The sequence below is a fragment of the Camponotus vicinus genome, unplaced genomic scaffold, assembly GCF_025532165.1.
Source record: "Camponotus vicinus isolate PSW18456_S1 unplaced genomic scaffold, iyCamVici1.0 SCAF_3, whole genome shotgun sequence".
Lineage (NCBI taxonomy): Eukaryota > Metazoa > Arthropoda > Insecta > Hymenoptera > Formicidae > Camponotus > Camponotus vicinus.
The window spans coordinates 9,559,030-9,584,752 of record NW_028141967.1 but is presented as its reverse complement, the minus strand read 5'-3'; the positions used below and the strand labels follow the sequence as shown (position 1 = coordinate 9,584,752).

The 25,723-nt window shown below is 29.5% G+C and overlaps 1 protein-coding gene across 1 annotated transcript; it reads left to right on the top strand.

The window, feature by feature from the left end:
• The first annotated feature begins 11,985 nt into the window (after positions 1–11,985).
• LOC145968224 (uncharacterized) lies at positions 11,986–19,990 on the top strand. The gene is made up of 4 exons (XM_083093551.1): positions 11,986–12,124; positions 15,988–16,206; positions 19,027–19,086; positions 19,773–19,990. The coding sequence occupies exons 1-4, from the start codon at positions 11,986–11,988 to the stop codon at positions 19,988–19,990; spliced, it is 636 nt and encodes a 211-aa protein (XP_082949677.1).
• The last annotated feature ends 5,733 nt before the right edge of the window (positions 19,991–25,723 follow it).

The window sequence follows — 25,723 nt, the reverse complement described above, 5'->3', positions numbered from 1 at the left end:
TCGATAAATCAATAGTGAGTGAATAAACAGTAAACTCGTTATCGTGTAATCTGTATTGTGTCAATCGAGTGTGAGACTAATAATCGAAAAAATTTCGATGTGTCGCGCATCTCTAGCAATCATAACCGTGCAGCAGATAACAACAATACATAGCATGAAGATTCGCTACGCTGCTACAAGGTGAGTGAGCAAGTGAGTAAGCAGGTGAGTGAGTGAGTGAGTGACCGAGAGAGTGTGAGTGAGAGACTGAATGAGAGAGTGTATGAGTGTTGCGTAAAAGAGAGAAAGAGAGCGAGAAAAAAAGTGCGTGCGTGTGTATGAATATCTGTCCCTCCTACTCTCCCTCTCTCTCTCTCTTTCTCTCTCTCTCTCTCTCTCTCTCTCTCTCTCTCTTACACACTCCGCCATACACACATCGCGTGTAGCAATCAGCTGATTGCAACGTCGGACGGCCGGCGATCCGGAACAACTTTTCATTATTAAAATAACGTTATTTTAAGGAACACGTATTTCTGACGTAATTCTAAGACATTTTCTTCTTTACCAAAATTTTATTTGAAGCATAATTTTATGTTATAAGATAAAATAGTTAGCGACTCATGCGGTGATAATCACCCGTCGGGCGGTCAGCTGCGCCCGCGCTCGCGGCACGCCGCGCCGCTCCTGCCTGCCTTCTGTACCCGACGCGTGATTTACTAACTATTTTTGCTCATAATTCAAAAACTACGCTTCAAATCAAATTTTGGTAAAGGAAAAATTGTCTTAGAATGGTGTCAGGAATACGTCATTTTAAAGACATAACGTTTTTCAGGATCGCCCTGTATATTGAAATCCTTTTACGATTATTATGAATGACTATTCCGAAGAGCTTATTAGTTTTTCTTGATTGATATATGTACATAAGTTCAGGTTTCGGTTAGTACTGGTGATTACTAGTATTTTGGCTATGTGAGAACTGATTAGTGTTAAATTCGCGTATATATATATTGATTATATATAATATTATGACGCAAATATATAGTGATTATATATGGTATTGCGCAAAGGTTATATAGGATGAGAGAATTGGTAGGGATTATATTTTTATAAGTAAGATTTTAAATTTTTTCGTTGCGGGACGTAACAGAAACCGCTTAAACACTCTAAATGAAGATATCTAATCTCCCTAGACCAAAATCCTCTGAAAACAATCGGATTTTGTTCTTATTAGGGGGGAGGTGTTACGTCCCGCAACAAAAATTTTAAATATTACTTTGTAGTATAACATCAAGAATTTATCATCTTATATAATTTTTAAATGTTACATATATTCACTATAAATTCATATCACTATATATATATTATATATAATTTGCCGATATTCATATTATCTAGTTATCCTATATAACTAAAAACCTAGTAAACTACCAGTGCTAACCGAATAGCTGGATTTACAGAAATATGTTAATCGAATAAAATTAATATATTTCAACTTTATTCAGGAAAGAAATAGATTTGAAATCGTGTTATTAAAATTATTTTGAATAATGCAAACTGTATTAAAGGTGTTCGCGACAAAATTCATACAAATCAATATATGAATATTAGCAGAAAATTTATTATTTCAAATATCTATTAATATATATATAACCAAAAATCTAGGAAAATATACTATATTACACCTGCAGTAATCGTGCATGCAAAATAATTATACACTTTAAATAAATTACAGAAAAGTGAATATAACTGTTATATAAAACACTATTATAATTAATTCCTTTAGTCAAAAAAAGAAGACACATTTAAATTTCTATTTTTAAATTCAAGTAATTTATATTGTTAGAGCAAAAATATCGTAAGGGAAAATACGTTCATATAAGTACCTATACTTACTATACTGTAAAATTCCATAAAATTCCCTTTACAATAATATACGGAAATATTTATGGACCAACCGAGCTACCTCATAAAACAACCCTTCTCCTGGAAATTATAAAATAATATTAGAAACAATTTATTTAAAGACTAAGTAAAAACACTTTTAATTATAAAACAATACTTACCTAAAATCTTTTAACGATTGATCTTATTGCCCTATACGGATCACTTCGATAGATGATGTAACTGGACCGCCATAAGTGAGATGCAACAATTACAAATCTTGAAGTCTGAAAAAGAAAATAATTAATTAATAAAAACATAAACCTACAAACAATAAATAAATGTACTAAGGCAATCACAAATTTAGTGTCCATAAATAATAGTTACTATTGAAATAATACCTTAACTTCGCCTGATATGATTTTAAATACTAACAATAGTGATAATAATAAAATAATTAATATTCTATATAATTAAAGAAAATGAAATTAATAAATCTTTAAATTAATTATTTAAAACTTCATTATATACTCTCAGTATGCAAGGTTACTATCAAATATGCAGTTTCATTATGATGCCACATAAATTTTCCATTCATACGCATATACTCTAGAGGGTGTGAAGTTGGGATTTCGACTGAGAGTTCTGATAGTTCTGATTAGAGTTCCAGCTTCCTTTTAAAGAGTTCTAGAGTTCCTTATTAAAATTTGAAAGAGTTCCGGCGATTAACATCATTATAACAACATTTAAAAAAGGGGGTGCTAACTTCACACTCGATTTAAAGATCAAATAGTTCCGAATAGCACATTTGTTTCATCTTAAAGAGTTCTAGAGTTCCCGATAGAAGAAAAAGAAAAATAACATATTTTTGATATTACAAAAAATATAAAAATAAAATTTTTTATATCGATTAATTCTGATGACTGATTATAATCCTTCCGTACCTTTTTAAGAGTTCCTCATAAATTTCTATAATTAAAATAAATATAATTAAAAGGATATTAAATTTTCAAGAGACCTCGTTGCATAAGTTTTCTAAGTACGGAGGGAAATTATTTTGTGGAATAGAAAGTGAAACTAACAAACCCTTTAAATTAGCTATTTAAACTCTATGGTAAAATTTCATTGTGCCAAGTTACTATCGAATGTGTAATCTTACTAAGATGTTACAAAATTATTATCTCATATACATATACTCCATGTAATTATTCAAAAGAAAATTCGCTTGCAAGTTAACATATATACATCTATAATATAGTACTAAAAAGGTAAAATATAAGATTTTCCTCAATCATTGATATTAATATTTAACTATCAAGGACCAGACATTGATACCTATAGTCAATTTTATACAGGGTGAGCCATTTTAATTAACGCACGCAATTATTTCGGAAACAAAGCATTTTAGAGAAAAATGTTTCAGACAAAAGTTTTATGGTTTCGAGGGGGCCATAAGATGGTATCATTGGTTTGACACTGAAGAGTCATTTGAAGATCACGTGAAGGTCACTTCAATTTTTTTAAATGGAACACCCTATATATTTTTGCACACTCTTGTAGCTTATCTCGAGAGCTTTCCAAAACACTATAATTAAGTACCTTTTCGTTAAGTACTTTTTGAGTTATGAGGCTTGAAATAATTTCTTAATTTTACATAAACCGTAAAATATCTTGTAAAATATTCATTTTTCGATTATTTTACCTTAATACTTTTACGTACAAAATAATGAGAGGAATCAACTGGTGTAAAAAAAAAACATAGTTGTTTTGAAGAAAAAATATGTAATTTGCAATTAACACAATTCCATATTTTTTCTTAAAAACAACTATGTGTTTTCTTTACACCAATTGATTCCTCTCACTATTTTGTACATAAAAGTATTAAGGTAAGATAATCGAAAAATGAATATTTTACAAGATATTTTTTACGGTTTATGTAAAATTAAGAAATTATTTCAAGCCTCATAACTCAAAAAGTACTTAACAAAATAGTACTTAATTATAGTGTTTTGGAAAGCTCTCGAGATAAGCTACAAGAATATGTAATGACAAATAGTAGGTTCCATTTAAGAAATTGAAGGTGACCTTCATGTGACCTTCAAATAACTCTTCAAGGTCAAACTAATGATACCATCTTATGGCCCTCTCGAAACCATAAAACTTTTGTCTGAAACATTTTTCTCTAAAATGCTTTGTTTCCGAAATAATTGCGTGCGTTAATTAAAATGGCTCACCCTGTATATATACATATATACATATATATATACATACATATATATACATATATATATACATACATACATATATATATATATATATATTATATATATACATATAATATATATATATATATATATATATATATATATATATATATTATATGTATACATATATATATACAGGGTGACCCATTTTAACTTAGGCAGCCAAATAACTCGAAAAATAAGCAAGATAGAGAAAAATGTTTTAGACAAAAGTTGTATGGTTTCGAGGGGGCCATAAGACGGTATCATTGGTTTGACCTTGAAGAGTCATTTGAAGGTCACGTGAAGGTCACTTCAATTTTTTTAAATGGAATACCCTATATATTTTTATACATTCTTGTAGCTTATTTCGAGAGCTTTCCAAAACACTATAATTAAGTACCTTTCCGTTAAGTACTTTTTGAGTTATGATGCTTGAAATAATTTCTTAATTTTACATAAACCGTAAAATATCTTGTAAAATATTCATTTTTCGATTATCTTACCTTAATACTTTTATGTACAAAATAATGAGAGGAATCAATTGGTGTAAAGAAAACACATAGTTGTTTTTAAGAAAAAATATGGAATTGTTAATTGCAAATTACATATTTTTTCTTCGAAACAACTATGTGTTTTCTTTACACCAATTGATTCCTCTCATTATTTTGTACATAAAACTATTAAGGTAAGGTAATCGAAAAATGAATATTTTACAAGATATTTTACGGTTTATGTAAAATTAAGAAATTATTTCAAGCCTCATAACTCAAAAAGTACTTAACGAAAATGTACTTAATTATAGTGTTTTGGAAAGCTCTCGAGATGAGCTACAAGAATGTACAAAAATATATAGGATGTTCCATTTAAAAAAATTGAAGTGACCTTCACGTGACCTTCAAATGACTCTTCAAGGTCAAACCAATGATACCATCTTATGGCCCCCTCGAAACCATACAACTTTTGTCTAAAACATTTTTCTCTATCTTGCTTATTTTTCGAGTTATTTGGCTGCCTATGTTAAAATGGGTCACCCTGTATATATATATATATATATATATATATATATATATATATATGTCCAGGGGTAGTTTTCGGGACATTTTGTGCGACACAGAGGCAGTTTTCAGGACTTTTGTTGGATTTCAGGACTGTCCCGAAAAAAATTATATGTCTAACGGTAGTTTTCAGGACGTCCTGAAAACTGCCTTTGGATATATAAAAGAGCTGTCCTGAAATGTATCTTTTAATATATATATAAATTTATTTGTATAATGATAATTTTCAGGACATTTTAACAAAATTAAGAAATTAATATGTATTGATGTATATATATTGAAAATGGCTATATATATACCGAAATCGGGATGTCTAGTAACGATTCTACTATATATAAGTTTTATATATATTTTTTAAATTTAATATACTCTTCATTAAAATATTTAAGTCCCGAAAAATGCCTTTATATCAATTATAATATTAAAAATCGTTATTTTTGTTCTATAATAAAGTATACAGAGTGTTTCTAAACCTATGTCGGAGATTTTAAGGGCATATTCTAGTAGTCAAAATAAGAAAAAAAGTTCTTATAAACATGGGTCCAAAAAAGCTTTCCTTCCGAGTTATAGCTCCCTAAAGTTGGTGGAAAAAAATTTATCAAAATTACATAAAAATTAAGATCACTATTAATTATTATGCTGTGCAAAATTTCAACGATCTGTGAAAAAATCTCCGAGAGCTACAAAACATTTTGCGATTTTTTCCAACTTTAGACAGCTATAATTCGAAGGAAAAGCATTTTTAGACCCATGTTTATAAGAACTTTTTCTTATTTTGACTCTTAGAATATACCCTTAAAATCTCCGACATAGATTTAGAAACACCCTATATATAATATATACACTTAAATATATATACAGTATGTATATTTATTTCCGAACATATATCCTAAATGCGCAATTTTTGAGATAGAATATTAATTGTGACGGAAACAGTACATATATGCACACAAGACACATTAATATAAGACATATTAAGCGTGTTTCAAAATTCACTGCTAATACTGCCAGTATGGTGTCATCTTTGTTTAGTACTAGTATTCAGTAAACAAAACAAGAATAGGACAACAATAGAATAGGATAACAATAATATTCTATCTGGAAAATTGCATGTTTAGGATATATGTTCAAATATAATCATATATACTGTATATATACTTCACTATATATGTTATATATAGAGGATATCCCAGAGCACTTGTGCCAACGCTCGTGAGCAGGTAGAGCGCGGTAATTTGCAATTAACAATTCCATATTTTTTCTTCAAAACAACTATGTGTTTTCTTTACACCAATTGATTCCTCTCATTATTTTCTACATAAAAGTATTAAGATAAGATAATCGAAAAATGAATATTTTACAAGATATTTTACGGTTTATGTAAAATTAAGAAATTATTTCAAGCCTCATAACTCAAAAAGTACTTAACGAAAAGGTACTTAATTATAGTGTTTTGGAAAGCTCTCGAGATAAGCTACAAGAGTGTGCAAAAATATATAGGGTGTTCCATTTAAAAAAATTGAAGTGACCTTCACGTGACCTTCAAATGACTCTTGAAGGTTAAACCAATGGTACCACCTTATGTCGCCCTTGAAACCATACAACTTTTGCCTGAAACATTTTTTTCTAAACTGCACCGTTTGTGAGATATTTAGGTGTATCCAGACTTTTGGCGCACCCTGTATATACAGTGTCCTCGAATTACCGGATCAATTCTCGTGGGTAGATAAAGCATGTTAAACTGAAAAGAAAAGTCTTATATCATTTTGTTAAATTCGTAATAATTAATGAGATATAAATTAATAAAGATCGGCCAATCCGTGCCAATATAAGCGCGCGGCGCGAAGAAGCCTCCCACTTGTTACTTGATACTAGGCGCGCGGCGAGATAGTGGGCGGAGCGTTCTGCAAAGGACGTACAAAAGACGTACTGAAAAAGACACGTACAGTACGCGCTGCATTTATGCATGTGATTCTTTCAGTTATCATATACGGCAAAAAATTATAAAAAATTAATATGACTTGATTACTCGAATAATCAGTAATCAATTATCTAAAATTTTTTATTACTGTTGGAGTAATTAAAGTCGAAAATTATTTTATTACTTGGATAATCAGTAATTAAAGTAGAAAATTGTAGTAATCAATTCTAAAAATGTATTTTCAGTACGTCCTTTGTACGTCCTTTGCAGAGCGCTCCGCCCACTGTGTCGCCGCGCGTCTAGTATCAAGTAACAAGTGGGAGGCTTCTTCACGCCGCGCGCTTATATTGGCACGGATTGGCCGATCTTTATTAATTTATATCTTATTAATTATTACGAATTTAACAAAATGATATAAGACTTTTTTTTCAGTTAACACGCTCTATCTACCCACGAGAGTTGATCCGGTAATTCGGGGACACCCTGTATATATAATATCGTTCATTGATCATCATTATCGTATCATATCATTCTCTCTTAATTAATAAAATAAATGATTAAGACAGGCATAGAGAGCCGAAGATCATTATAAGTAACGAGTTATACAGATTAAAAAGACCAATAGAAAACGTTAATAGTTAAAACTTCAAATTTAATAAAAGAAAGATGTTTAGACAATTTAAGAGCGGACGTTTCGACTTGTATTTAAGTCATCTTCTTGAAAGAAGATTTCTTTCTTTCAAGAAGATGACTTAAATACAAGTCGAAACGTCCGCTCTTAAATTGTCTAAACATCTTTCTTTTATTAAATTTGAAGTTTCAACTATTAACGTTTTCTATTGGTCTTTTTAATCTGTATAACTCGTTACTTATAATGATCTTCGGCTCTCTATGCCTGTCTTAATCATTTATTTTATCATATCATTCTTTTTTAATTAATATTTTAATAATTATTGCGAAAATCGCAAAATGGTACAGGACTTTTCTGTTTAGTTTATCGTGCTCTACCTGCTCACGAGCGTTGGCACAAGTGCTCTGAGACACCCTGTATATTGTATATTATATATAAGTATATATACTACTATATATATTTACTACAGAATAAAAATAACTATCTTTAATATTATAATTGATATAAAGGCATTTTTCGGTACTTAAATATTTTAATGAAAAGTATATTAAATTAGAAATATATATATAAAGTTTATATTTAATAGAAATCGTTACTAAAGATCCCTTTTTGGAAATATATATGTGATTCATGATATATATACATCAATACATATTAATTTCCTAAGATAAATGTCGGAACGCAGCTTGTGTTAAGCGGAAAGCATACACTTTTGCATAAATACATAACGCATATGCATAATGAATTTGATTGATTGAATAGACTGATAAATAGACCAATCAGTTTTTTATGTATATGTATTATGCGTTATGCAAGAGTCTGTACTAGTCTGTACTAGAGTCTAGCCCTTACACAGTGTCTTGCTGAAACACCAATTGACACTGTTATGTGTATAAAGATCACTGTCACTGATCCTGAGGCCCTATTCTTGAAATCGTGGGAAAAATTATCGTATACGAAAGTGACGCTGCGCGATCTTTGATTGGTGTATACTCTTAGATCTAAAAATATGTATTGGTGTATACTCTTAGATCTAAAAATATACACCAATCAAAGATCGCGTAGCGTCACCAATAGAACACCGGAAGCCGCCATTAAAATCATAAGACAGACAAGAACAGCGAGATCATTCGATGTCTGTCTAAACAAAGAACGCGAGATCATTCAATCTCATTGTCTTTGTCTTTGTCTGTTTTATTGTCTTTCTTATTCTAATGTAGACCCAGGTCCCGATTTTAATGGCGACTTCCGGTTTTTTATTGGTCACAGCTTTTTCACCCTATCCAATATCCAGTTAGTCTTTGGAATTGCCACTTAATATTATGTGGCAGTTCTAAGGACTTTAGAAAAATAATAGTCAATGCTTGTGTTTTTAATGCTAAAGCTTACGGCACACGATGCTTATTTTCGTACTAGATCGCATCCAAATGCTATAACTAACTCATCAATTGTAATTTCAATATTACAGAATTTTCAAAGAGTGATGCTCCCAGAAAAAAAGTCCATACAAAATTGACCATATATGGATTTTATCAATATCTGATCATGTCATGGCAAATATAGTATATAATATAATATCATATATGATTATACCATAAATGAATAAATAATAATATATGACTATATTTGGCAAGATATGATCAGATATTGATAAAATCCACATATGACAAATTTTTTATGGATTAGAGTTTTTTTGTAATCGCTAGTGAATAAATAATCAAAGGTTACAAGTCCTTTCAAATTCAATAGACCAGATTAGCCAAATTTTATTTTACCAAGATATAGATTCTCATTTCGAGAATTCTGTATACCCCTCTTTACCCCTCTAAAGAGACGTAGGCGAGAAAAATATCAGGGCGAAGTCGCTGAATCGGGAATCGAACCCGTCTTTCGCTTGCCGAGTGACTGCTCTTACCACTGAGCTATTCAGCCCCACATTTGTGGTCAACGCTTGCCGCGCGGCAAAAAGCGACGCGGTAGACAATTACTGCACGTGAAATGTCGAATTCGATCCAACTTTTGCTGCGCGACAAGCGTTTCCGCGTCCTGTGGGCAGAACTCCTATGACGTAAGCAATAAGCGAATCGGCCAATTACGATCGAGTATTAAAGCAACCATAAGTTTACGGCTACGGATTTTGTGTGGAAGCCTTTAATTTTTCTGCATTAATACAAATTAAATACGTTCCCAGTAAGCAAAATGTTAGCAGGTTGGCAGCAGATTGGCAGCAAATTCGATCAGAATCCCACACCAGAACCGTAACCATCTGTGTCCGCATTAAGCTTTTGTTTTGGCGACAGAGTCTGTAAAACATAACCTGTCAACAAACTGTCGGCAGAAACCGAGCAGGATCTGCGCGATGCAATTTGATGTTAGATTGCCAGCAGAAACCGAACAGAATCTGCGCATGCAACCTGATGGCAAATTGACAGCAGAAACTGCACAAGATTTGCGCTTACTTTTATTAATATTATATAAATGCAAAATTGATTATTACAAATGCTAAATAAGAATATTATCGGCAAGTTAATTACAATTTTCTTCTAAAATGACATATATGTCATATGTTATATCGTAATATATGTTAATGTAATATATGTTATATCGTATTTATATCTCATATAGCAAAGGACTAATTTAATTTAATTAAATTAATAATATGTAAAGTAAATGATAAAAGTAAATGTAACTTGTAAAACTGGAGATGTAATTTATTTAGAATTAAATTCTTGCTTTCAATGCCTCAAATAGGCAGTACATGAATAATTATTCCAATCAGTTTAATATTCTAAATCTCATCTGCTTGTATCAGATATCAGAAATTAAAGTGATAGAAATTAAAATGATAATGACTATATTTTTAGTCTTTTATTCATATTCGCGACTTTATATATATTTCTGACAGAAATTAGATTACGAGAAAGTACAGCTCACGTAGCGGTAAGTGAAGGAACTATCGAATCATGCAAACTCTGTTCCGTTTCTGTCGTCAATCTGCTATCAGAGATTGTGTGCGCAGATCTTGCTCGATTTTTGTTATCAATTTGCTATCAAATTGTGCCTCACAGATCTTGCTAAATTTCTGCTATCAATTTGCCGTCAGTTATATCTGCAGGCTTTACTCGATTTCTGTCGATAATTTGACATCAAATTTCATTGCGCAGATCCTGCTCGGTTTCTGCCGACAATCTGTTGTCAAATTGCGTCGCACAGATCCTGTTCAATTTCTGCCATCAATCTGCCGTCAGTTATATCAGCAGGCTTTACTCGATATCTGCCAAGAATTTGATATCTTTCATTGCGCAGATCTTGTTCGATTTCTGCCACCAATCTGCTATGATAATTTTAAACAAATCCTGTTCAATTTCTGCTATCAAATTATGTCAGCAAGTTTTGTAACATTTCTGCTGACATTCTGTTATCATTATTTGATGTAACAAATTTTTTATACAATCTGCAATCTTACTGTCGACAAAAATTTGTAGCAGAAATTGACAAAATCTGTTTGAACAGACTTTGCTGACTGGGTTTATTCTTACAATACAAACTATTTATAAAAGTCCCTTAATAATGTTAATAATCATTTTCTATTTTCAGATATTACATTGCAAAGAGCTCAGTTTTTTATTATTAAATTTATTGAAAATATGTTCCGGAAGCTGCCATTGTATATTATCTCGCAGTTTTCAGGACTATTCAGAAAAGGAGATTTTGTGTTCTGAAAAATCATTAAAACAATTATTTAAATAATTAATGTCCACAGTAATTTCTGCTTTTATTTATTTTATATATAAAGTAACTTAACGAATTTTATATGTTATATGTGTTTATTGAAATCAAAAATCATGCCAATACATTAGATTTCCATAAAAAACAATTTTTAAGGACATTTATAATACTGCCTCATAAATGATATACAAAAATGACATATATATTCACAAAACATCGAAGTATATAAATTGTAAATTATTTTGCTAATATCAAAACACTTTAATCAAATTTTTAAACGTTTATGTAAAATACTTGATATTATTGATATCAATATATTCTTCAATTATACGGATCTCTCTATTTACAATTATTGTTCATGGTTATCCAAAAGTCAGGATCTATAATATATTACTTCATCGCTCTATGATTACCTCGTGTCGAGTTAAGATGGCTGATGTTTAAGATAGTTAATTTTTAATTATATTAGCTAATAGTATATTTTATTTCGTTTAAGAGTCATTTCATTCGTTTTATATATAGCTGAATCACATTATACGAAAAATGTCACAATATATATTATACTTTTGTAATGATCATAAGTATCATGTAACAAATATAAAACACAAAAGAACAAACATTAAATGTACGGTTAATAAGAATCGTAAAAAAAAATGTATTACACATGCAATTGCACAGAATAGTAAGTATCATTTTTTATATGTAACGTAATATATAATTTTTCCAATGCAAGAGTGTATATATTGTGTATATTGAGCATAGCAACACATAACCTTATTAAATTATAAATATTTACTATATACATATATTACATTACACAAGATTATAAATGATTATAAATTAATATCAATAAATCATAAAAATATATTGGTATTTGCACAATATCATATTTTTTAATCTTTTTAGTTAAATTTTCATAGCAATATGTTACCTTCTAGTTGTAATTATATACTCTACTTTTACAGAAAGCAAAGATGATCTTTCTGCAATTGCTAAAAATTTGAATGCAAATAATCCATACATTGTTCTGGAAAATATAAATTCAATTGTTAATGATAATAGTAAGTTTTACAGTTTTATCAAATTCTGAAATTATGTGTAATATATTATGTTTTTATTTTCCTAATTATATTTCTATTTTTTGCAGTAATACCACAAAAAAGTATTTGCCATACTAATATGAGTTGTATTAATAAAGATATAAATACTGATAATTTTAGTAATGCAATTGAATTTAACAACAATAAAATATTTCTTGATAATGGATATAGTCACAATGCAACAATAAGTAATGCAAATAATAAAAAGGATATCAATGATTCTACAAAACATGTTGACTCTGTTAATGCTATGATATCTTCCAAAAACTGTGGAGTAAAGGCTGTGAATTTTAATGTAACAGTTTCCTGTGATAATAGCAATAATTATAACGAAACAGTAGATATTAATAATTCTAAGAATGTTTATAATTCTGATGATAATATTTTATTTTCTTGCAATAATGACAAAGATCATACTAGCATAGTAAATAGTACTCTTGGTGTCAACAATTCGACGATTGGTGTCAATAATTCAAATAACACTAATTTTGATAATAATGTGATAAATTCGCATGAATGCAATGGCAATAGCTATAAAGCGATAGATGATGATATCGGTACCAATAATTCTATGAATATTAATTTTGATAACAATGTATCAGATTCCTGTAATAATGACAAATGTCATAATATAGTTGAGCATAGTGCTATTAATGCCAACAATTCTACAAACACTGATTTTGATAATAATATGATGAATTCTTGTGATAATGAACATGCTCACGAAAGAATAAATGGTGAAAGTTATGTCAATAATCCTACGAAACATGTTGATTGTGATAATGCCATGATATTTTCCAAAGACTGTAATAATGAGCATAATAGAGTAAAGATTGTTGATCATAAGACTGTTAATCTTAATGTAACATTTTCCTATGATAATGGCAACAGTCAAAAAATGATATATGGTGATATTAATGTCAGCAATTCGTTGAATGACGACAATATACCACTTTCCTGTGATAATGATAGAGATCATAGCATAGTTCATAGTGCTAACAATTCTACGAATGACACTGATTTTGACAATAATGTGACGTTTTCTTGTGATAATAACAACTGTAACATTATAGATAATGATATTACTACTAATAATTTTATGAATAATAATAATTCCTGTAACAATGTGACATTCACCTACGATAATGATAATATCAATAATTCTGAAACTGGTGTAATTCTCAATGATGTCATGATATTTCCCTTTGATAATAATTCTAGTATATTGAATGATCTCACTAGTGCCAAAACTTCTATGAATCACACACACAGTGATAGTGATAATCATATAACATTTTCATGTGATGACAATACTATTGACAACATTGTTTGTGCAAACACAACGAATATTTCCGAATATTTACCTTCGGAAATTACAACTGAAAGAGAATCTACAGAATATAATGTCAGCAATAACATATCTACAACTAATAAAAATAACATATCTGCATCTGATAAAAATAGTTCAGCTTCACTGATAGATATTTCTTCTATAAACACATTTGGTTGTCGAGAAGACAATTTATTTGTTCCATTTTCTAAACCTAAGGGCCTTCAGAAAAAGAATTTTTGTTACTATTGCAAAAAATTTCAAAGCAAAATTGCACGTCACTTAGAAAATGTACATAAATCGGAACCTGAAGTTAAAAAATTTATATTGTTACCAAAAGATAATATTTTATATAATTCTTATAATTCTGTAGAATTTTAAATATATGTACACAATTTATATATACATATATACAATATATATATATACAATAAAATAATATATATATATTTAAACACTATATACACTACCTATACACAATAAGATACACATTTATATATACAATACTTCTAAAATATATGTACAACATGAATACATAGTATAATATAATTCATATGCACTAAAATCCTGTAAAATTTTATTTTATATTTTTTATAAATATTATTAATATTGTTAATATGCTTGTAATTTTATTAATTTATATAATTTAATATTTTATTTTTATTCTAGGTAATTTAGAAAGAAAAAAAATTATAGAAACAATTAGGAGGAAGGGTAATTTTATACATAACACAGATCCTTCTATAAACACGGGAGAGTTAATTGTTTGTCGAAGGCCAACTAGAAATAGTTGTAAAGCAGTACAAAATTTTACGTGTTGTGCAAAGTGTAAAGGATGGTTCACTAAAAATAATATCAGACATCACTTTAAGAAATGTATAGATGTAGGCACATCCAACGGCAGAAATGTACAAGTCTTAGGACGTACTGTGATGGGAAGAATCCATGAATGTGCAAGTGAAACAGTAAGAAAAGTTTTATTCCCAATTTTGAGGGAAGATGATGTTACGCGATGTATTAGATATGATAAATTATTAATAACATATGCAAACAAACTATGCATTAAGTACAATCATCAACATCAACAAGATATGATTCGTGCTAGACTTCGATTATTAGGACGGTTTCTTATCGCAGTAAAAGAGTATAGATCTAACGTGACAGAGTTTACTGACATATATGATCCTTCCATGTATGATGATTGTCTTAAAGCAGTAAATAAAATATCTCATTTTGATGCTGTTAATAAAAAATATGGTGCACCATCAGTTGCATCAAATATTGGGACATACATAAAACAAATTGGTAATTTGTTAATAAGTGAGTGCATAAAAACAAATGATGTAGAAAAGCAAAACACCACAGAAAACTTTTTAAAATTAGTACAAGAAGATTATGGGATATCCATAAACAAAACAGTAGAAGAAAATGTAACACAACATAAAAGACAGAAAAAAGTTATACTTCCATCTACGGAAGACATAAAAAAGCTACATTTATACCTAAAAAGCGAAAGAAAAGTATTATATACAAAGCTCCAGAAGAAATTTATGTACAAAACATGGCTAGAACTTGCAAAAGTTACACTTACATCTACACAAGTTTTTAACAGAAGAAGAGCAGGAGAAATTGAACGTGTTACTATAGAAGATTTTAATACTCGCGAAGGTATAACAAAAGAAACTTATTTAGATTTATATAAATCATTAGGAACAAATTTGCAACAGGTAAATTATTTTTATGTATAAATGAAATACACATAAATTGTAGTGCGTAATATACATATATATATATATATATATATATATATATATATATGTAACACAAAGTAATAATTCGAATAAACTTTTGTATGTTAGGTTGCTAATAAATACGTAAGATTTTTAATTCGTGGGAAATTAGGGCGTACCGTGCCTGTCATATTAGATATGGAATTAGTTCAATGTATTGAACTAATTTTGAAGCATCGAAAGGATGCAAATGTTCCTGAAAAAAATCCATATGTGTTCGGCATACCTAGTAATACTAAACGTTATTTTAAATATTTAAGAGCATGTGTCCTTATGCGATATTTTTCTAAAAAATGTGATGCACAAATACCACATTCATTAAGAGGCACTGAATTACGCAAACATATTGCTACAACATGCATTACGTTGAATTTATCTGAAAATGAAGTGGATGATTTGGCTAACTTTATGGGACATCATGAAAAAATTCATAAACGTCACTACCGGCAGTCAATACCAGCACTAGAGATTATCCGTATGACAAAATTTCTTGAAGCAGCGTTAGGTGAAAATGTGCAACAGCAATCCAATAATAGCGATTCAGGTATTATGTACTATACTACTTTTGTTATTTTATGTGATATTTCAAAGTTATATACAGGGTGGCCCACATAACTCTTAACGGCTCAATATCTCGAAAACTATGCCATCGATTTTAAAGTTCTTGGTCTTAAATTGCATGGATCTGAAGGGCCTTTCTAACTACATAAACGTGAAGTGGCCCCCCCTTCCCCTTTAAGGGGGGGCGGGGGTAACTTTATAATTTTAAATGGAACCCCCTATAAAACGTTACATATTTAGATTCTACAGGAAAAAACAAGTAAATTTTGTCTGAAACATTTTTTTGTCAGATATTTCCATGATGAGATATAACAGTTTGAAGTTTCGACTTGTAGGTACTTACTAAGCGCTCGGAAATAGCGTTGTTGAATTATACGCGCTTGAGTTCTTTGCTTATTCGTGAAGAAATAAAATGTTCTTTAAATTAAATGTTCAAAATGTCCACCACGGACTTGTAAACATTTATGTACTCGAAACATCAAAGTTGTTCTAACATTTGTTAATATTTCGGGAGTCACTGAAGCGCAAGCGTCACGTATTCTTTGTTTCATATTCTCTTTTGTCGTCGGCGGTTCAAACATAACTTTGTCCTTTACATATCCCCATAAGAAGAAATCTAATGGTGTTAGATCGGGGGATCGAGGAGGCCATTGACGAGGTCCCCCACGACCTATCCATTTGTTCCCAAATTTTTCATTCAAAAATTGTCTGGTGATGATTGCAAAATGTGGAGGAGCGCCGTCTTGTTGAAACCACATTTCTCTTCTAATGTGTAGTGGCACATCTTCCAAAAGCGCAGGCAAATGATTTTTTAATAAATCACAATAACTTTCAGATGTTACAGTTTCTTCAAAAAAATAAGGTCCAATCACAAAATCTCCTATTATGCCACACCAAACATTTAAAGACCATCGATGTTGAAAGGGAACAGATCGCATCCAATGTGGGTTTTCAACGGCCCAATAATGCATATTATGTTTATTTACATGTCCTGAATTCATAAAAGTAGCCTCATCGGAAAAAAATATTTTGCATAAAAAGTCATTTTCCATAACACCCTGCAGCCACTCACAAAATGTTACGCGGTGATCGTAGTCTGCCATCGAAAGCTCTTGTGATAAAATCAAGTGATATGGATGATATTTTTGCCGTTTCAAAATTCGTTGAATTGAAGAACGACTGATATGTGATGTTTGTGCAAGTTTACGTTGACTAATATGAGGATTTAATGTAATTGCAGCAAGAATATTGACACTATTATTTTCATTAGTGACAGGTTTAGGTTTATTGCGAATTTTTTTACACAATTCACCGTGCTCACGAAGCCGCTTTTCTAAATTATAAAATGTTACATGAGATTTTTCGATCCCATAACGTTCAAAAAACATCACTGCTGCACGCCGATAATTTTTTTGGCATTCACCTAACACTAATAACATTCACTTCTGTATCAAAAATAGCCATAATCACAATGTTACTGCTTGAATAACAGCTCTAAACTGAAAACGTTTTCATGGATAATTGAGTCAAACTCAAAAATTGTAAATATTATTATTTTTGTTTTTTCACGAATAAGCAAAGAACTCAAGCGCGTATAATTCAACAACGCTATTTCCGAGCGCTTCAAGTAAGTACCTACAAGTCGAAACTTCAAACTGTTATATCTCATCATGGAAATATCTGACAAAAAAATGTTTCAGACAAAATTTACTTGTTTTTTCCTGTAGAATCTAAATGTATAACGTTTTATAGGGGGTTCCATTTAAAATTATAAAGTTACCCCCGCCCCCCCTTAAAGGGGAAGGGGGGGCCACTTCACGTTTATGTAGTTAGAAAGGCCCTTCAGATCCATGCAATTTAAGACCAAGAACATTAAAATCGATGGCATAGTTTTCGAGATATTGAGCTGTTAAGAGTTATGTGGGCCACCCTGTATATATATATATTTACATAGGTTTTTTTATAATAGATATTAACTATTCTTTTTTAATTTCTAAAACTATCTTTTAATTTCTGTATTTTACTTTTTTATTATATATAGTTAATTAGAAAACAAAATCAAATGCATTTATAAATTAGTTTATAAAAGCTCAATGTGCTATGACTATGGATATATATGAAATGGAGCAAAATAACAATGAATACAACAATGAAATATTTCAGTCTTAATTTGGATCTTCTTCATTCATCAAAGTATGAATATGTTAAGTATGATATACTGAAGAAAATCTAAATTGAGACTGAGACGTTTCATATTGTTGCATTTATTGCTGCTTCGCTTAATTTTTACGTATCTACATCTATGGTTGTAGCACATATTAGTCTTATAGTGAATTCGGCATACATGCACTAACTGATCTGATCTAATGCTGTTTCGACATGGTGCGAGCAGAACTGTGTCCGTGCAGTATCAAACTGCACTGTCAGAAAAGTCAGTGCAACATTTTTTGCTCTCGTACAGTTTTTTTTTTCATTTCCGAATATAAATTCGTCATTAAAGCATTTTTCATTTGCTGAATACAACAATATGAATGCATTAGAACAGTGAGCATAAACCGAATATGTGGTATTGAAAATATTCATTCGCACTCAGTGAGCACTAGTACACTGTCCGTCATTAATTCGTTCCATTCCCCGAGTGAATTTATATAGGATATGTAACATATCTTATATAAATTCGCTAGGGGAATGGAACGAATTAATGATGAGCAGTGTACAAGCGGCCGAATTCGCTATTAGTTTCATGAATCGATTTATATATATTTATATAACAATTATCGTAATATTATATTATTATTAATAGAAGAGGAAGGTACAAGAACAGATACGTCGAATGAAGCATCGGACAGCGATGCCGAAACATGTATGATAAATTCACGTGAGCCTCTTTCAGTACAATCTGGAAAAAACAAATTTTCTAAAATTTGCATAACAAATAAACAACAAAAATCTATAAAAAGAAAAATTAAGCATCAAAATCATGCAATTACATATAACGACAATGATGAAAATTATTCTCCAAACATAAAAAAACGTCGCAGTAGTAAGTTTATTTTCTTTTCTATTTTACACAGCTTTCATAAACTATAAAAGATTGTATACTCTTAAATATTATTTAGTTTTACTTTTACATAAACAATGTCAGAGCATATATTATTATAAGTTCTAATGTGTAATGTATATTGATACAATTTTAATACATTTTAATAAACATATTTTGATATATATATTTTGATACATATAATAAATATATTTTTATAATAAATATATTTTTTATTTAAAAAATGATAATGAACAATAGTCTATATTAGCTAAATTTAAATTATTTAAATTATTCATATTTTTTATTCATTATCAATTTTTTAATTTTTAGGAATATTTTTTAGGAATATTTTAAAGTAAAACATTAGTATATATTATAAATAAATATTTCAAAACATTAGTATATATTATAAATAAATAAAAGTTTATATTATAAATTCGGGTGAACTGTTCCTGTATGTTTAATAGTATAATCTTATTAATTGTAATATGTAATTTATTTTGTAGCATCCCCATATGGTCTAACAAAAAGAAGACGTTGGACAGAAGAAGAACGTACTGCAGTAATTAAAGAATTTTCAGAGGAAATTAATTCTTCACAATTGCCATCTAACAAAAAAATTTCTTATGTAAAGGAAAAAAATAAATACTTAATCAATCGATCTGTTGCGCAAATTAAAACATGGCTTCATAATTATATATCTGGCAAAATTAAACGATATTAAATGCACAAATGTTCACTCAAAAATATTTTAATAATTTATTCAGAAACAATATATGAATTATTTTTGTTTAATGTTTAAGCTGTTAGCAATCACAAAAACATTGTTTTTATTTTCTGCAAAAAAAAGGATTATCTAATTTTAGTTCAACACAATCAATCAAAACTTTACGTTTTGTTGCGCGAATCTCATAAAAAAGAAAATGAGAAAATATAGCAAAATACGTAATATAGTACAAAGTCATATATTTTGTTAAATATATATTAAATGCTTATGATTACACGTGCAATGCATATGCCATATATACTATTATATAAGTATTACATACATATATACTTATATGTATACACTGTTATATATAAAAAATATTTTGAATTACTTTAAATGAAAATAAAGAATGATACTGTTTGTGCGACTACACATAAATTGCATATTTTTACAATTCCTATTATACATATATTTATTATTTATCCTTCTGTATTTCTGTTTCTCTATTATTATTATACAAAAAATAATATACCATTACACTTTTCACATATAATATGATCCAATCGACATATAAACATACATATAAAATAAAATAATTCTTCAATGACGCAGCTTTCCTCAATAAATTTTTAAAGATAAAACTTAGCCAAAATTTTCTTAGACAGATTTCATCAAGCATCTCATGTAAAGCGTAATCAATTATAAAATTATCTACGAAATATTATTAATATTATTAAAGACGAAATATTATTAAAGACTTGCAAATTTGAGCAAATTTTTATGACTATTAAGTGGATTCGAAAAAGGGGTTCAAAAATAATTAAAGAATGTATCAATTGCATTTGTGTTATTTATATAAATGTTTAGAGATTTAAGCAATATATTTGCAATATAGTTTTACAATTTATAATTATTTTGATGTAAATATACATCTACGAGGCAGCATATTATAAATATCTTTGAAAATTTATTTCTGTACAAATTAAGAATATTGACATTATCAATGATTTTATAAATACTTATAGTGTAATTCATTAAATTATTAAAATAATTAAAAGCATTAATTAATTCCAACAATAATTATGTCACCGTCGGCGCCTCTGTTTAATTCCCGTCACTGTTTAATTTCCGTCGACAAGGACGTCTTTATGCTGTTACACCAGAGGTATCTGCTTAAATCAATATTTTCGAGTTCCTGAAACAAACAGAGAAGACACAAGCTAAATACCATACATTTGAAACATCCGTTATATTCTAAAATTAGATTTGTTAATATTTAGTCATACATTAAAACTAAGCACACAAAATTATTCACGGTACATTAAAATCTAACAGAGTCTGTTTAAAATTAACATTAATTAATAATTAATTATTATTAGTTATTAATTGTTCATTAAAAGATTAATAATTGTCATTCTAATTTAATTATTATGATTTCACTATATACCACTGTGCTAATTTCAATATATGACATTCCAGTAATGTTAATATGGGATTATAATATTATAAATTAACATAATTAACTCAAAACAATGAGCAAATGCACGTGACAATTTAATTAGAAGCCTTAAGATTAAAAATATTAATTTAGTCTTTAAATGATGATTAAAGAAAATGAAATTTACTATCATATACAAAACACCTTAATATATATTAAACGCAGATATGTATGCAATTAAATTAGAAGTCACATGTATACATTCATTTAAAATTCTCTAATTAGACATAAGTTTGCGTATTTGTACTCATCTGATCATTAGCAATCCCACCAGTAAACATGTATCGAGCCTTAAACCTGACACCTGAATCAAAGCAGCAACTTGTAAATGTAATGACACCAGACAGACAGACATTCAACACACTTCTCAGTAAGAACATCATCTGAAAAATCAGAGAAAGAATCAATAATATATAACAATATTGAGTCAATTATAGCAAATCAATATCACATTTATATATATACATATATATTTTTTTTTAAACCTGACATATATATACGCATATAGAAGGCTAACTTTATTCTGATTTTATAATTAATCATGACTAATTATTAATAAATAAACATTTCTCTGAATTAAACATAACATTTACACATACAACTGTGCAATTAATAGTAATAATGAATGAACACAGTATACCACATCAATTAAGATTTTAATCTCGCTACATATATTTTCATGCTGTGCAACACTATGTATAAGTGTGACATGATAATATATAGATTTCCAAGTGGACTATCAGCCCAGCTAAATAATTAGACACCTGGCTGTCCAATAAAATAAATATTTACAGGTGCTGAAAGTTACACCTGAGACAAACATAAAGTCTGGATTTGCAATTCATATTTTCACATTGTATATCACAGTATATGGAAATATCACGTTATACCGTACATTTTCAGATATATTATCAGCTCAACTAAGAGATAAAATGCACGATTTTCCAGCAAAACAATTGTTTTCATGAGCTGACAGTTGCACCTGAGATTGAAGTGTACATACATGTATATATGAATGCATATATCAATATTTTCAAAGAACAATCACTATTCAGACTTGAAAACAGACTATATTAAACAAGACTATATTAAACAGTAGAATGCACAGGTCAGTCAAAATTACACATTTATGTACATTATTGATATCTGTCACTCACATAACCTCCTAACCTACTTTTTCCTCGTTTGAAATGCACCGATATGACACAGGATGCGTTCCTTTTGGACGCTTACACGCTTAAAGGTGCCTTTTCATGCTGACGCTCATTTTCAGCGTCAAAAGATATCACGTGGCCAAAAATAAAAATACCAATTCGTTAATTTTGATCACGTGATCTGTTTTGACGCCTTAAAGCGCTTATAAGCAAAGCTGCCAGATCTCCGCCGCAAGCAACATGCAACACGGCGTGGAGGGGGTAATGAGGATGTGAGCGTAAGCGTACGTGTGAGCTCGGCGCTTCGGCTAGCTTCGGATAGTAGAAGAGGACAGAATACAATCTTCTGTCTCCTTCCTACCAAGTTGGCAACGAAAGACGGGCGACGCGCGACGCTGCTCGCTTCTCGATATCTCAATGCGTGCGACAGCGTTAAATGTTTTTCCCTTACAGCTTTTTATATTACACACATATTTTTTAACTGATAAATATTAATCTATTTAATATATTTTTTAACTAATAAATATATTATACATTTATCAGTTGTAAGAAAATATCGATATATTTTTTCATGTGAAAAATTAAATGACATAATTCTTATAAACAAATGTATATATATATATATATATATATATATATATATGTATGTATGTATATATATTCATTTTTAAGAATTATACGATTTGATTTTTTAATATGAAAAGATATATCATAATATTTTCTTACGGTTAGCAAATATATATAATATATTTACCAGTTATAAAAATATCTAATATAACAAGCTAAAAGAGAAAAACGTTTAACGCTGTCATACGTATCGAGATATCGAGACGCAAGCAACGTCGAAAATTTATATGCTCGTTATATATCGAGCGGAAAGAATGAATTCTCAACTAACAGCGTAGCGCAGTGGTTAAGGCGCCTGATTAGTACGCTGCCTGTCGCTGGTTCAAATCTTACCTTTGATTTTTTTTTATCTTATTATTGTGCTATATATTTTTATTATTTTAACAGACAAATTAGTATTTTAATTATAAAATATATTTAAAAATCATTGAATTAATATTTTTTTATGAAATAAACATTTATTTATAGTTCTCATTGCATAGCAAATAAATTAATTCAATGATTTTTGAATATATTTTATAATTAAAATATTAATTTGTCTGTTAAAATAATAAAAATATATAGCACAATAATAAGATAAAAAAAACTCAATAGTAAGATTTGAACCAGCGACAGGCAGCGTACTGATCAGGCGCCTTACCCACTGCGCTACGCTGTTAGTTGGCAATTCGTTCTTTCCGCTCGATACATAACGAGCATATAAATTTTCGACGCTGCTTGCGTCTCGATATCTCGATACGTACGACAGCGTTAAACGTTTTTCTCTTTTAGCTTGTTATATTAGATATTTTTATAACTGGTAAATATATTATATATATTTGCTAATCGTAAGAAAATATTATATCTTTTCATATTAAAAAATCAAATCGTATAATTCTTAAAAATGAATATATATATATATATATATATATATATATATATGCACCTTTGTTTATAAGAATGTCATTTAATTTTTCACATGAAAAAATATATCGATATTTTCTTACAACTGATAAATGTATAATATATTTATCAGTTAAAAAATATATTAAATAGATTAAGGCCCTACGCACAATAGGAAAAATATTAAATATTAAATATTAAATATTAAATTTATAGAACGAGAGAAAGAGAAAGGAACTCTTCTCTTCTCTTTTTCTCTTTCTATAAATTTAATATTTAATATTTAATATTTAATATTTTTCCTATTGTGCGCAGGACCTAATATTTATCAGTTAAAAAATATGTGTATAATATAAAAAGCTATAAGGGAAAAACATTTAACGCTGTCGCACGCATTGAGATATCGAGAAGCGAGCAGTGTTGCGCGTCGCCCGTCTTTCGTTGCCAGCTTGGTAGGAAAAAGACAGAAGACTGTATTCTGTCCTCTTCTACTATCCGAAGCTAGCCGAAGCGCCGAGCTCACACGTACGCTTACGCTGACATCCTCATTACCCCCTCCACGCCGTGTTGCATGTTGCTTGCGGCGGAGATCTGGCAGCTTTGCTTATAAGTATTGTTTACCATAGACTTATTATATATAGACCGCTGATTTGGTAAAAGAGATGTCTCAAAAAATAAAAAGAAACAACATGCTTTGAGACCTCTTCTGTCCTTGTCTCTCAGTACCTCTTCATTCGCTTTATTCCTACTCTTTTTATACTGTATATATTCTATCAATCAACGCGGTTCGTTTTTTTGCTCCTTCTCTTTTAGACAAGGATAGAACAGTGTTTAAAGCACAGACATCTATACTATACTAGACCGCTAACTCCCACTGTTCTTATACATAAAATTGGTTCCCAAAAACTATGTAATACGATGGTCGCGCATGCGAAACGTTGGTAGAAAATATAATATGGCGGCATGTATATGTGACACACATACTATGACATACACACACATTTATGACATACACACACACACACACACACTACATTAAAAGTGACTGTGTGTCTACCAACGTTACGCATGCGTGAGGGTGCTTTCCCATGCAGCGTAAGATGCGTACGCGCGTACTGCTGCGTACCTTGCGTATTCTAGTAATATGCCAGAACTTACGCCATTTAAAAAATGCCCTTTCACATGAAGCGTATTTCGTTAAATTTTGCGTAAAGCGTAACAAATTTAACCAATAAAGATTAGGACTTTCTGTTGTAGAACACAACAGAAATACTAAAATCGATTTTCTATTGGTTATTATTATTTAGGCGTATTGCTAAATACGCCATAATGAATTAGGTACCTGGTACTTATCGTAAAATATGCGTAATCATACGGTTAAGTTATAGAAATAATGTACGGTGAAGTAAATGGATGAAGTGCAGCGTGTATAAATAAAAAGTATGTAAATAATAAATAATAATAAATAAATAAAATATATAAATAAATAAATAAAAATAATATCTTAACAAGTTTCACAGAAATAGTTCCGCGATTAAATACTCAAAAGTGCTAATAATAACAATTATTAATTTTATTAACTAATTA